Source organism: Mauremys mutica, chromosome 15 (genome assembly GCF_020497125.1).
Source record: "Mauremys mutica isolate MM-2020 ecotype Southern chromosome 15, ASM2049712v1, whole genome shotgun sequence".
Lineage (NCBI taxonomy): Eukaryota > Metazoa > Chordata > Testudines > Geoemydidae > Mauremys > Mauremys mutica.
In genome coordinates, this window is record NC_059086.1 from 20,950,575 (window position 1) to 20,962,824 (window position 12,250).

Sequence of the window (12,250 nt, forward strand, 5' to 3'; positions counted from 1 at the left end):
TGTGAAAGGCTGAGTTCATCCTGAGCGAGGGGCCGTCAGACGGACCTGACCTTGGGCCAAGGTGGGAGCTGCACTGCTGGATCCCTGCCAGAGCCCCGGCCAGCGGTGGGAAGTTCTGCTCCGAGCAGGGTCTGGTGAGAGCTGTCTGTTCTCTGGGAGGTGTTTCTCAGACGTCTGTATTCTGCTGGCTGCTCCCCAGGCACCGCTGCCGTTGCTGGGCGAGTGGCAAGCAGGTGCAGCCTAAACCCCTGCTCTGGAGGGCGTGGGACGTGGGACCCTGCCCAGAGAGAGCCCTGAGACCGGAGGGGCTTTTCTGGAGCAGACCATGGAAGGGCGGTCAAAGGTGCAGTTACCCAGAAATTGTGTCGGAAGGCCCGAGTTGGCAGGGTCTGTGCTCTGCGCTGCCCTTTTGACACGCGTCTGGCTGAAAGCCTGTTTTCCTGCTGAGCACTAAGCTGTTTAGAGGCTCAGTCCCAGCAGGAGTCGACACCCCAGGGAGCATGTGCAGCGAGCAAGCGCGGCCCATTCAAGACAAGCCGCATTTAACAGTCGCCTGGACCCAGCATGGGAAAGTCATTATCGCAGCCTGGGGAAGCTGCGCTGCAGACAGTCACTATGGGAAGGAGCATTTGCCCCCCTGGCTCCTCACCTGCCCCCTGGCTCTGCCTCCTTGGGATCCACCTTGGCTCTGTCTCTGTCCCTGTGTGTCCAGCAAGTCCAAGCTCCTCACACCCTGGGTTTCTCTGGCACCTGATAAACAGCCACTGACACCTCCTGCCTCTTCCCCCAGTTGCTGTCCGGCTTCCCCAGCATTGGCTCCAGCTGTGTGTGCTGATTCCAGCCAGGCCTTGTGTCACAGATCTCCAGGATCAGCTTCTAAACATCCCCAGGAGGAGCCACTTCAGCCTGCCAGACCCGCAGGGGGAGCCACAGAGCGTCACCATCCAGGTCTACACTCCAAAGTCAGGTCGCCCCAGCTCCGTGGCTCAGGAGTGTGAGAAATCCACATGGGAGAATTCGTCCATCCACCTAGCTACCACCCCTCAGGGAGAGGGATTGTGGAGCATCCCCTGCTGCTGTAGTGAGGGGCTACAATGCAGCAGTGAAGACATAGCCTGAGCCTCTGGCCTCCCTCCCTCCTGCTTCACCCTGCAAGCTCTGCCCAGTGAGTGCCGCTGAGCCAGACTCCTGGGAGAGCCTTGTCCGCTCTGCAGGGATTCACGCACCCAGCACAGATTTACAGTGCTACCAAGTGGCATCCAGACTTGGAAGTCCTTAGCTTAACACAGAGAGCTGAGGTTCAAGCAGAGCCCATTCTGGCCCACCTGATCTGTAGTGAATGTGTTCAGGATCTGTGTGTCTCTCTGACTTCCTCAGTCGATCCCAAGTGAGAGCTCCAAGCTTTCTTCCAGACCCAGAATCCCACACTTAGTCTTAGCCCCAGTCCTCTGTTCTCCAGTTGGGGTCTGTGCCCAGCTTCCCTGCTCAAAGTGTCATTCCAGGACTCAGAATCATAGAATATCAGGGTTGGAAGAGACCTCAGGAGTTCATCTAGTCCAACCCCCTGCTCAAAACAGGATCAATCCCCAACTAAATCATCCCAGCCAAGGGCCTTAAATACCTCTAAGGATGGAGATTCCACCACCTCCCTAGATAACCCATGCCAGTGCTTCACCCCCTCCTAGTGAAATAGTGTTTCCTAATATCCAACCTAGACCTCCCCTACTGCAACTTGAGACCATTGCTTCTTGTTCTGTCATCTGCCACCACTGAGAACAGCCGAGCTCCATCCTCTTTGGAACCCACCTTCAGTTAGTTGAAGGCTCCTATCAAATCCTCCCCCACCTTTCTCTTCTGCAGACTAAATAAGCCCAGTTCCTGCAGCCTCTCCTCGTAAGTCATGTGCCCAGTCCCCTAATCATTTTTGTTGCCCTCCGCTGGACTCTCTCCAGTTTGTCCACATCCTTTCTGTAGTGGGGGACCCAAAACTGGATGCAGTACCCCAGATGTGGCCTCACCAGTGCTAAATAGAGGGGAATAATCACTTCCCTCGATCTGCTGGCCATGCTACTAGTGCAGCCCAATATGCCTTTAGCCTTCTTGGCAACTAGGGCACACTGCTGACTCATATCAAGCTTCTCATCCACTGGAATCCCCAGGTCCTTTTCTGCAGAACTGCTGCTTAGCCAGTTGGTCCCCAGCCTGTAGCAGTGCATGGGATTCTTCCTTCCTAAGTGCAGGACTCTGCACTTGTTCTTGTTGAACCTCATCAGGTTTCTTTTGGCCCAATCCTCCAATTTGTCTAGGTCACTCTGAACCCTATCCCTACCCTCCAGTTTATCTACCTGTCCCTTCAATTTAGTGTCATCAGCGAACTTGCAGAGGGTGCAATCCATCCCATCATCCAGATCATTAATGAAGATGTTGAACAAAACCTGCCCCAGGACCGACCCTTGGGGTACTCTGCTTGATACCAGCTGCCAATTAGACATCGAGCCATTGATCACTACCTGTTGAGCCTGACGATGTAGCCAGCTTTCTATCTACCTTATAGTCCATTCATCCAATCCATACTTTTTTGACTTGCTGGCAAGAATACTGTGGGAGACCGTAATCAAAAGCTTTGCTAAAGTCAAGATATATCACGTCCTCTGCTTTCCCCATATTCGCAGAGCCAGTTATCTCATCATAGAAGGCAATCAGGTTGGTCAGGCATGACTTGCCCTTCGTGAATCCATGTTGACTGTTCCTGATCACCGTCTTCTCCTCCAAGTGCTTCCAAATGGATTCCTTGAGTCATTGGAGCTGGCATTGTCTCTCTGGTCCCCTTGCTAATCTGGGTCCATTTCAGCCAATTTCTTAATGACTCAATTCATTGCACCCAGACTGGGAGGTGAAACACACACACGCCAGTGTCTTTTAGCCTGTCCTGAGAGCAAGCTTGAACCTGTTTCCCCCCACTGAGTAGCCATGCAAAGATTGGGGGAAACTGAGGCACACAGCTGACTAATAAAAATATTACAAAAAATTCCAAATTCATCACATCTTGTTAATGTGTCTGGTCCCAACCCAGAGAACGCCCGTGACACTCAGCTTGTGCTAGGCCAGCCTCACTCCACAAGGAGAAATCAACCCATTCCCAGCCTGTGAGGAGCCATGCACTGGGAGTGGGGAAACTGAGTCATGCATCGTGTTATACAGGAGGTCAGACTAGATGATCACAATGGTTCCAGTTGGCCTTGGAATCTATGATTCTGTGAACAGTTTTCATAAAAATATTGCAAAAAATAAATCCCCCATTTTTCACAGGGGACCAGGAAATCGAGCAGGGAGGGAGAATTGCTGCTGGAAGCCAGGAATCCTGAGTTCTGTCCCTTGTGGTGGGAGGGGAGTGGGGTTTAGTGGCTTAGAGCAGGGGGCTGGGAGCCAGGACTCCTGGGTTCTGTCCCTGGTGCTGGGAGAGGAGTGGGGTTTAGTGGCTTAGAGCAGGGGGCTGGGAGTCAGGACTCCTGGGTTCTGTCCCTGGTGCTGGGAGGGGAGTGGGGTTTAGTGGGTTAGAGCAGGGGGCTAGGAGCCAGGACTCCTGGGTTCTGTTCAAGTGATGGACTCTGTAGTGGTAGGCAGAGCCGTCCCTTTATGGGCCTCAATTTTCCCACCATGGCTGGGCTGCAGAGTGCAGTGGCTCCTGCTGCTCTCCATCTGCCATGGCCTCCAGTGTGGGCAGAAGCTCCAGCCCTCTGACTATAACAGGGTTCAAAAAAGAACTAGGATAGGTCCATCAATGGCTATTAGCCAGGATGGGCAGGGATGGTGTCCCTAGCCTCTCTGTGCCAGAAGCTGGGAATGGGCGACAGGGGATGGATCACTTGATGATTCCCTGTTCTGTTCATTCCCTCTGGGGCACCTGGCGCTGTCCACAGACAGGATACTGGGCTAGAGGGACCTTTGATCTGACCCAGTATGGCGGTTCTTATGTCCCCTGTGTCATGGACTCACGGATCATGCCCACTCGTGGCCCCGTGCGGTCCGTGGGGGGTGCCTCTTTCAGTGTGACAGCCCTTTTCTCCCCCATAGGAGACAAAGAAAAACAAGAAACTCCCCCACTTCGTCACACTCTGGACTCAACCAGCTTCATGCAGTGGGATTCCATGACATACATGGCTCTGTGCTGCTGAGTGCTGATAAATCCAGGACACAGCCAGTGATTTATGGGCAGTGCCAGGGTCAGACCTCCATAGGGCTGAGCAGGGGAGCTGGCTTGCTGCCAGGAGCAGAATTAGAAATGGCTGGCACAGAGCCGGGGGCCATAGGAGTCGTAACGCAGCTGGACGCTGCACAGCCAGGGAGCACAGAGTGAGGAAGGGGGAGGTGTGGGGGTTTGGTGCCCCTCAATCCCAACCTGCAGCCCCTTGGCCCCTGCTAGCCCTGGGCTTCCCCCCAGGCAGCTCTGCCAGTGCCCCTCAGTCCCAACCCACAGCCCCTGCTATCCCAGCCCTGGGCTCCCCCTCAAGTTCTCTGCCGATGCCCCTCATTTCCGACCCCCAGCACCTGCTGCGGCAGCTCCCCACCGCAGCCCCGGGTCCCTTGGCTGCTCTCTCGCTGTCACGCCTTGAGCCTGCAGATAGTGACGTGTCTCAGCGATAAACAGAAGTGGTTTGGGCCGGGGCTGGCAGGAGAGTCGATCTGCCTGGAGCAGAGCAGGCGCGGGGTGTTGGCTCTGCACCTGGCTTCCCTTTCATCACTGACTCAAGGCGGGGACGGGGGGATTAGCCAGTGTTCCCTGGAGGGACAGTAAATCTAGCCCAGTAAACAGGGATGGGGGTCAACGGCCCTGGGGTGGGTGATGGGGTCCGAGGGGCAGCCCATCCTGCTGGGATGCAGCCAGCCAGGGAGCCCAGTGCACCCTGCTGCCATGGTGCTGTGTGTGGGCCCCCTTCCCACATGAACACCACACGCCAGGGCGTTGGTACCCGCTGCCCAGCAGGGAAGCACTGGGCCCCACGGGGCAGCGCTGTGCCATCACATCTGTGCCACAGGAGAGGGAGGATACAGGGTCCTGAACTGTGCCCCTGTGCCCAGGGCTCTGTGAGTTTGAGATGCCCAAACCCCCACAGCCAGAGCCTTCTCATCCCCTCCACGGGGCGGGGGAAAGGGGGCACTGCCCCTTTTGTGGGACCCTGGCCATGCCTGTTACCCAGAGAGAGGCGTGCTGCTTGCTGAGCCCTGGCCCGATGCGGTCTGGTGGCAGGGAGTTCCCCAGGTTCAGTGGGTGTTGTCTGAAATCAGCTTCCCTGGGAGCAGCCTGAAATGCATGGCTCTGTTTTACGGCTCACCCCGGCTCTGTATCGCCACCTGCCCACGGAGCCATGCACCGAGCAGCACCGCGCGAGAGCTGCCCAGGGGCCTGTCTCTGAGCATAGACATTTAGTGCAGACACAGGGAGGGGTCTGAGGAGGTCAAATGATCCCCCCCTCCCCAGGTGAATGACTCTGTATCAGCCCCAGAGACCCACAGCTTCAGCAGCAGGGGGACAGCAGCTCGGCATGGCCAGCCTTTCTCACAGCAGCTGCAAGACCTCTTGTGTGTCATTCCCAGGGGGCTTAAAGCACAATGGTAACACAATATTATTTAAATGTGGCCTGAAGAGCTTCCCGCCAGGCATCCTCAGCAGCGCCTGGGCTCTGGCCCTCCAGCACCAACCGCGAGCTGCAGGACTGACTGCACTAGCTGGCAGCAGCAGGAGACTGTTATCCAGGCTGGGTGGGGATGGGCCATGAGGGGCAGGTACTTGGGGTGCTCAGGGCTCTCCCCCTCATTAGGAGCTCTCCCAGGGCAGTGTCTGTTGCTGCTGCCGCTGCTCCAAGGGTCTTGGCGTGAGCCTGGCTCTTCACCATGTTCATGGCCAGTGATTATTTCGGCTGCTGCCCCCTTTTCCCTGCGCCGGCGAAAGACGGGAAATGGTGGATTTTTAACACGTATTTTGGCCAAGCCCAGTGGATTTTCACTGGCAACAAAGGCACTGCTGGAGCCAGGGGCTTTCGGTGCCAGATAGCAAAGGCCTGCAGCAAACTGGGTGTGGGGGTGACAAGAAAGGAATCTTTTAGAACGGGCAGTGCCCTGGCACCAGCTGTTCACCCGTTTCTGCTCAGGACAGGACACGACTTGGCCCTCTCATGCTGGCACCACCTCAGCCTGGCCACCGTGGCCCCTGGGATGGCTCTTGGGGTGCCCAGGGCTGGGTGTCACCATGTTACCCCCTGCTGCCTCCAGCCACAGACTTGCTGGTGCTTAGTCAGGAGCCAGCTCCCTGATCCCTCCAGCCTGGCAGCCACTTGGCCAGCCCACCCTTTGCCTCGTGGGTGAGCAACAGCTGGGCCTGAGCCCCTCAGAAAACCTCCCGCTGTGGGGTGCTGCCCCATCTCCAATGCTGCAGCCCCCATGGGACCGGGGCACACACCAGCGTGTCCAGGTCCACTGCAGCCCCTGGCACAACACCCCACCCTGAGCTCTGGTTCCAGAGAGCACACGGGGATGTCTAGTGAGGAAGGACAGTGAGGAAGGACAGTGGCCAGTGAGGAAGGACAGTGGCAACAGAAGGGTTCCACATAAAACAAAAGCAACACACGCTGTCTGGAGCCTGCCCTAAACCCACCTGCCCAGGCTAATCTGGCTACAGGAGGCGCCTCTCACCCGGACGTCCGCGGCGTTTTCAGCCAAGGTAGGCAGAGCTCCAGAGTGTACCCGCACTGCCTGCTTCTGCCCAGGTGCAGGACAAAGGCGGGTCTTTCTGCCTTCTACTTATACCCCAAAGTTCATCCTCTGTCCTCCGAGTCCGGATAGCCCCCTTCGCTTATTGTCAGACATGTTGATGCCCTGTTGATTTCACCAGTGCACAGACTGGGTGCTGGGTTCCCCTCCCCCCTGCACACAGACTGGGTGCTGAGTCCTCCCCCCACGCACAGACTGGGTGCTGAGTTCTCCCCCCCCTCCACGCACAGACTGGGTGCTGGGTTCCCCTCCCCCCATGCACAGACTGGGTGCTGGGTTCCCCTCCCCCCTGCACACAGACTGGGTGCTGAGTCCTCCTCCACACCCCATGCACAGACTGGGTGCTAGGTTCCCCTGCCCCCTGCATACAGACTAGGTGCTGAGTTCTCTCCGCCCCCCGCGTACAGACTGGGTGCTGGGTTCCCTTCCCCGCTGCACACAGACTGGGTGCTGAGTTCCCCCCACCCCCATGCACAGACTGGGTGCTGGGTTCCCCTCCCCCCTTGAACACAGACTGTGTGCTGAGTCCCCGTCCCCCGCCCCACGCACAGACTGGGTGCTGGGTTCCCCTCCCCCCACGCACAGACTGGGTGCTGAGTTCCCCCCCCATGCACAGACTGGGTGCTGGGTTCCCCTCCCCCCTGCACACAGACTGGGTGCTGAGTCCCACCCCCCCATGCACAGACTGGGTGCTGAGTCCCACCCCCCCATGCACAGTCTGGGTGCTGGTTCCCCTCTGAGCATGTGCTAAGTGCTGGATTCCCCCTGCAAAGAGACTGGATGCTGGGTCCCCCCCCGCCCATGCATAGATTGGACACCCCTCAATCCCAACCTGCAGCCTCCAGCTGCCCCAGATCTGGGGTCCTCGCCATGTCTTGGACCCATTTGCAGTACGGAAGCTGCAGGGGGAGCCCCCCTCCCCAGTTATATTTAGTGGCGGTGTGCGGCCGCGTGCCTTGGCTACTTGTTGACAGTTTCCAATTACAGCTGCGCCTGGAGGTTCGTGCCTTGAGGCCTTTGGCATCTGGGGTAAGCCACAGGTCGCATGCCGGAAACACAGCCAGGATGCAGGGTGCAAGGCCAGCCCCTCTCCTGTGCAGGATGTGGACCATGGGGCTCAGCACCGATGCCCCACAGCCTCCATAGGGGCTGACCCCACTGCCCATGCAGCCCCACCATGGGGAGTCTCAGACCGTACCCAGCCTCACCCCAGGCACCTTCACTGCAAGGTGCTTAGTCCCTGCCGTCCTGCCCCATACAGCCCCAGGTGTCAGTCCCTGCCCTCCTGCCCCATACTGCTCTGGGTCTCAGTCCCTGCCCTCTTCCCCATACGGCCCCGGGTCTCAGCCCCTGCCCTCCTGCCCCATACGGCCCCGGGTCTCAGCCCCTGCCCTCCTGCCCCAAACGGCCCCAGGTGTCAGTCCCTGCCCGCCTGCCCCATATGGCCCCAGGTCTCAGCCCCTGCCCTCCTGCCGCATACGGCCCCGGGTCTCAGCCCATGCCCTCCTGCCCCATACGGCCCGGGTCTCAGTCCCTGCCCTCCTGCCCCATACGGCCCCGGGTCTCAGCCCCTGCCCTCCTGCCCCATACGGCCCCGGGTCTCAGCCCCTGCCCGCCTGCCCCATACGGCCCCGGGTCTCAGCCCCTGCCCTCCTGCCCCATACGGCCCCGGGTCTCAGCCCCTGCCCGCCTGCCCCATACGGCCCCGGGTCTCCGCCCCTGCCCGCCTGCCCCATACGGCCCCGGGTCTCAGCCCCTGCCCTCCTGCCCCATACGGCCCCAGGTCTCAGCCCCTGCCCTCCTGCCCCATACGGCCCCGGGTCTCAGCCCCTGCCCGCCTGCCCCATACGGCCCCGGGTCTCAGCCCCTGCCCTCCTGCCCCATACGGCCCCGGGTCTCAGCCCCTGCCCGCCTGCCCCATACGGCCCCGGGTCTCAGCCCCTGCCCGCCTGCCCCATACGGCCCCGGGTCTCAGCCCCTGCCCTCCTGCCCCATACGGCCCCGGGTCTCAGCCCCTGCCCTCCTGCCCCATACGGCCCCGGGTCTCAGTCCCTGCCCTCCTGCCCCATACTGCGCCGGGTCTCAGTCCCTGCCCTCCTGCCCCATACTGCCCCGGGTCTCAGCCCCTGCCCTCCTGCCCCATACAGCCCGGGTCTCAGTCCCTGCCCGCCTGCCCCATACGGCCCCGGGTCTCAGTCCCTGCCCGCCTGCCCCATACGGCCCCGGGTCTCAGTCCCTGCCCTCCTGCCCCATACGGCCCCGGGTCTCAGTCCCTGCCCTCCTGCCCCATACTGCCCCGGGTCTCAATCCCTGCCCTCCTGCCCCATACGGCCCCGGGTCTCAATCCCTGCCCTCCTGCCCCATACGGCCGCAGGTCTCAGTCCCTGCCTTCCTGCCCCATACTGCCCCGGGTCACAGTCCCTACCTGCCTGCCCCATACAGTCTCAGGTCTCAGCCCCTGCCCTCCTGCCCCATACAGCCCCGGGTCTCAGCCCCTGCCCTCCTGCCCCATACGGCCCCGGGTCTCAGTCCCTGCCCCATACACTCCCATAGTGGGCAGCTGGCTCAGCTCAGAGAGTCCATGGCAGCTGAGGCCAATAACATCAGCCTGGGGCCTGTGGGACGAACGCAGCGGCTGAGGAGCGGGGATGGGCCATGGGTCTGATCTGGGGCTTTGTGGGTCATGGGGGGCGGTGTCAGGCAGGTGGCCCCATTGCTCTGGTATGGTGAAGGAAGCTCCCAGCCGTTAGTGTTAGGATTGTGCTTTTATTACCCCTCCTCCGCTCCCGCCTTCTCTGCAATCCCACAGGCCAGGCCCCCAGCACCAGCCTCTGGCCGTGGTCCCTGCTAAGCAATGTGTCTTGCAAGTCCTTGGTCCCTGCGTCCCCTTGGTCATGGCGGGTGCCTGTGCCTGGCGGCAGTGCCCACGGGGCTGCGGCTCAGCGGCAATGGCTGCTCCTCAGCAGAGTCCTGTCCGCGCGGGCAGCGCCCGGCTCCTTGGGCTCCAGCCAGGGGCCCTTGACGTGGGCCATGGCAATGCCGGCTGGGCTGCGCTGGACGGGGTCGGGGTGCAGCAGCCCCCGCAGCATCTCCCGGGCCTCGTAGGTGAAGCGCCCCCAGTGGGGTGGGCGCGGGCGGACGCGGGGGCTGCGATGCCAGCGCTCAAAGTCCCGGTAGTGCCGGTCGGCGGCCGTGTGCCAGGGGAAGAAGCCGGTCAGCACGCAGAAGAGCAGCACGCCCAGCGCCCAGGCGTCCAGGCTGGGCTGGGCCGGCAGGCGGGCCGAGGGCCCCAGGCGGCACAGCTCGGGTGCCGTGTAGGGCAGGTTCTCGGGCAGGGCCTCGATGGCAGTGCCCTGCGGGCAGCTCAGCCCGAAGTCGGTCAGCTTGACACGCCGGCACTCAGGGTCGAGCAGCAGCACGTTCTCAGGCTTGACGTCGCGGTGAACCAGCCCCTTGGCCCCCATGAACTCCAGGGCACTGGCGAGCTGCAGAGCACAGCGCTTGACCTGCAGCTCCGCGATCCCGAACCCCACCTAGGGAGAGAGGTTACACACAGTGCCCTGCAGGGGAAGGGCTCCGGGTCCCACTGCCCACCTCCAGGCCAGCCAGACCCCACCCTGGGGCGGATGGGAGCCGGCCCCCTCAGTGCGGAAAGGCCTCCTGTCCCATTCCCTATGCCTGCCCTGGGGCTGGATCTGAGTTGGTGCCCCATAAAGGGGAAAGGTCCCATGTCCCATTCCCTGCCCCCTGAGCCAGCCAGTCCCCATCCTGGGGCCAGATGGGAGCTGGCGCCCCCTACAGGGGAAAGGCCCCATGTCCCATTCCCTGCCCCCTGAGCCAGCCAGTCCCCATCCTGGGGCCAGATGGGAGCTGGCACCCCCTAGAGGGGACAGGCCCATGTCCCATGCCCGTCCCCAATGTGGCTACGTCGGAGGCTCCGGCTCGTAGTACCTGTGGCTGCAGCAGAGAGAAGAGGTCCCTCGCAGGGGCGAGCTCCTGCGCGAAGACATAGTGGTGCTTGGTCTGGAAGGCGATACCCAGGGCGCTGGCGATGCAGGGGTGGGCGGCCAGGATCAGCGCGATGCAGTACTCGCTCAGGAAGTCCCGCAGCTCAGTGTCCCGCTTCTCAATGAACTTCAACGCCATCGGGCTGCCTGGGGGGGAGGGACATGGGGAGGGGTCAGGGCTACTGTCTCCCCCCACACCAGATCATACCCCTCTCCCATGCTGGATTAGACCCTTCCCCTGCACTGGATCAGACCCACATATTCTCTGCCCCCCCCATTTCGTGGATCAGCCCTCCCCCCACATTCTAGCTCAGCCCCCCCCCCCCCCGCCCCGCCCCATGCTGCTCTGTGGGGCCAAGGGCTGTCAGGCTGTAGGATCCCAGGGCCCAGCAGCTAGCCAGGCTGGGGACAGAGGGACGCAGTGCTCCATGCCTGGCCCTAGACAGGGCTCCCCCTCCCTAGCCGGTGCCCATCAGTTGGTGGGTGTGGTGCTGGCGCTGCTGGGGGAACAGGAGCAGTGGGGCTCTGTGGGAGGTGGGGCCACATGGACACAGACTGCCCCCCCCCCGCCGCCCTGGCAGCCCAGGCCCTACCTTGCCGCTGGTGCACGGCCAGCAGTACGTGGCCATAGGAGCCGCTGCCCAGCTCCCTCAGGATGGTGTACGACTGGGTGACCTCCAGCCAGGGCAGGTTCTGCGCCGTCAGCTCCATCATCTCCTCCAGCTGCTGCTCCGCGCCCCACGGTGTGGGCAGGGTCATGGCTGCGTGATGGGGAGGGATGGGGTTGTCACTGCCAGGAGCAGTGTCCAGACGGCCGCCCGGGGACACGGACATCACCAGCCCAGCACTGAGACCTCAGGGCTGCCCACGTAGGGTGACCAGGTGTCTGGTTTTCGACTGGAACACCTGGTCGAAAAGGGATCCTGGTGGCTCTGGTCAGCACCATTGACTGGGTCATTGACTGTCCAGTTGGCGGCAGGGCCTCAGAGGAGGGGCAGGGCATGGGGCAGGGCAGGGGTGTTCAGTTTTGTGCAAGTAGAAAGTTGGCAACCCTATGCCCATGCCGTGCCCAGCTGGCTAAAGCACCCTGCTCCGTTTGGGGACGGCTGCGAATTCCAGCTGGGTGCCTGAGCCCCTGCACAGCGGACACGTCTCCCCCAGGGCTCTGGCTCAGTTGGACGCACTGGGCAGAGCTCACAGGGTGGAGCAGGAGGCTGGAGCCCAGGGGCTCAGTCTTGGGGGCGGTGAGGCCACGTGGCCTGGCCTGAAGGGAGAGTGAGACCCCTCGGGGGTTTGGCACTCAGGGTTCCTCCAAGAGATAATTTAAAAGCTGGGGCCTGCTTCTGTGGCTCCATGACAGCTGCTCATACAGGGACCCCTCATCCAGTGCTGAGATGCGACTGCCTCTGGGGAGGGGCATGAGGGCTGTTTATACAGGGACCCCTTGCCTGGTGCTGAGCTGTAGCCACCTCTGT

General features: G+C 61.4%; 1 protein-coding gene across 1 annotated transcript; it reads right to left on the bottom strand.

Moving 5' to 3' along the window:
• Nucleotides 1–9,707: 9,707 nt before the first annotated feature.
• Nucleotides 9,708–11,731, bottom strand: SBK2 (SH3 domain binding kinase family member 2). The gene is made up of 3 exons (XM_044989204.1): nucleotides 11,369–11,731; nucleotides 10,720–10,922; nucleotides 9,708–10,301 (listed from the first exon to the last, which is right to left on the bottom strand). The coding sequence occupies exons 1-3, from the start codon at nucleotides 11,607–11,609 to the stop codon at nucleotides 9,708–9,710; spliced, it is 1,038 nt and encodes a 345-aa protein (XP_044845139.1). The 5' UTR covers nucleotides 11,610–11,731.
• Between the last annotated feature and the right edge of the window lie 519 nt (nucleotides 11,732–12,250).

Coding starts and splice junctions, on each gene's coding strand:
- SBK2 (XM_044989204.1), bottom strand. CDS start 11,609: ATGTCCGTGTCCCCGGGCGGCCGTCTGGACACTGCTCCTGGCAGTGAC. Junction 10,923..11,368: donor GGCCGTGCACCAGCGGCAAG/GTAGGGCCTGGG, acceptor CCTCCCCCCCAG/GCAGCCCGATGGCGTTGAAG. Junction 10,302..10,719: donor TCTCTCTGCTGCAGCCACAG/GTACTACGAGCC, acceptor CTCTCTCCCTAG/GTGGGGTTCGGGATCGCGGA.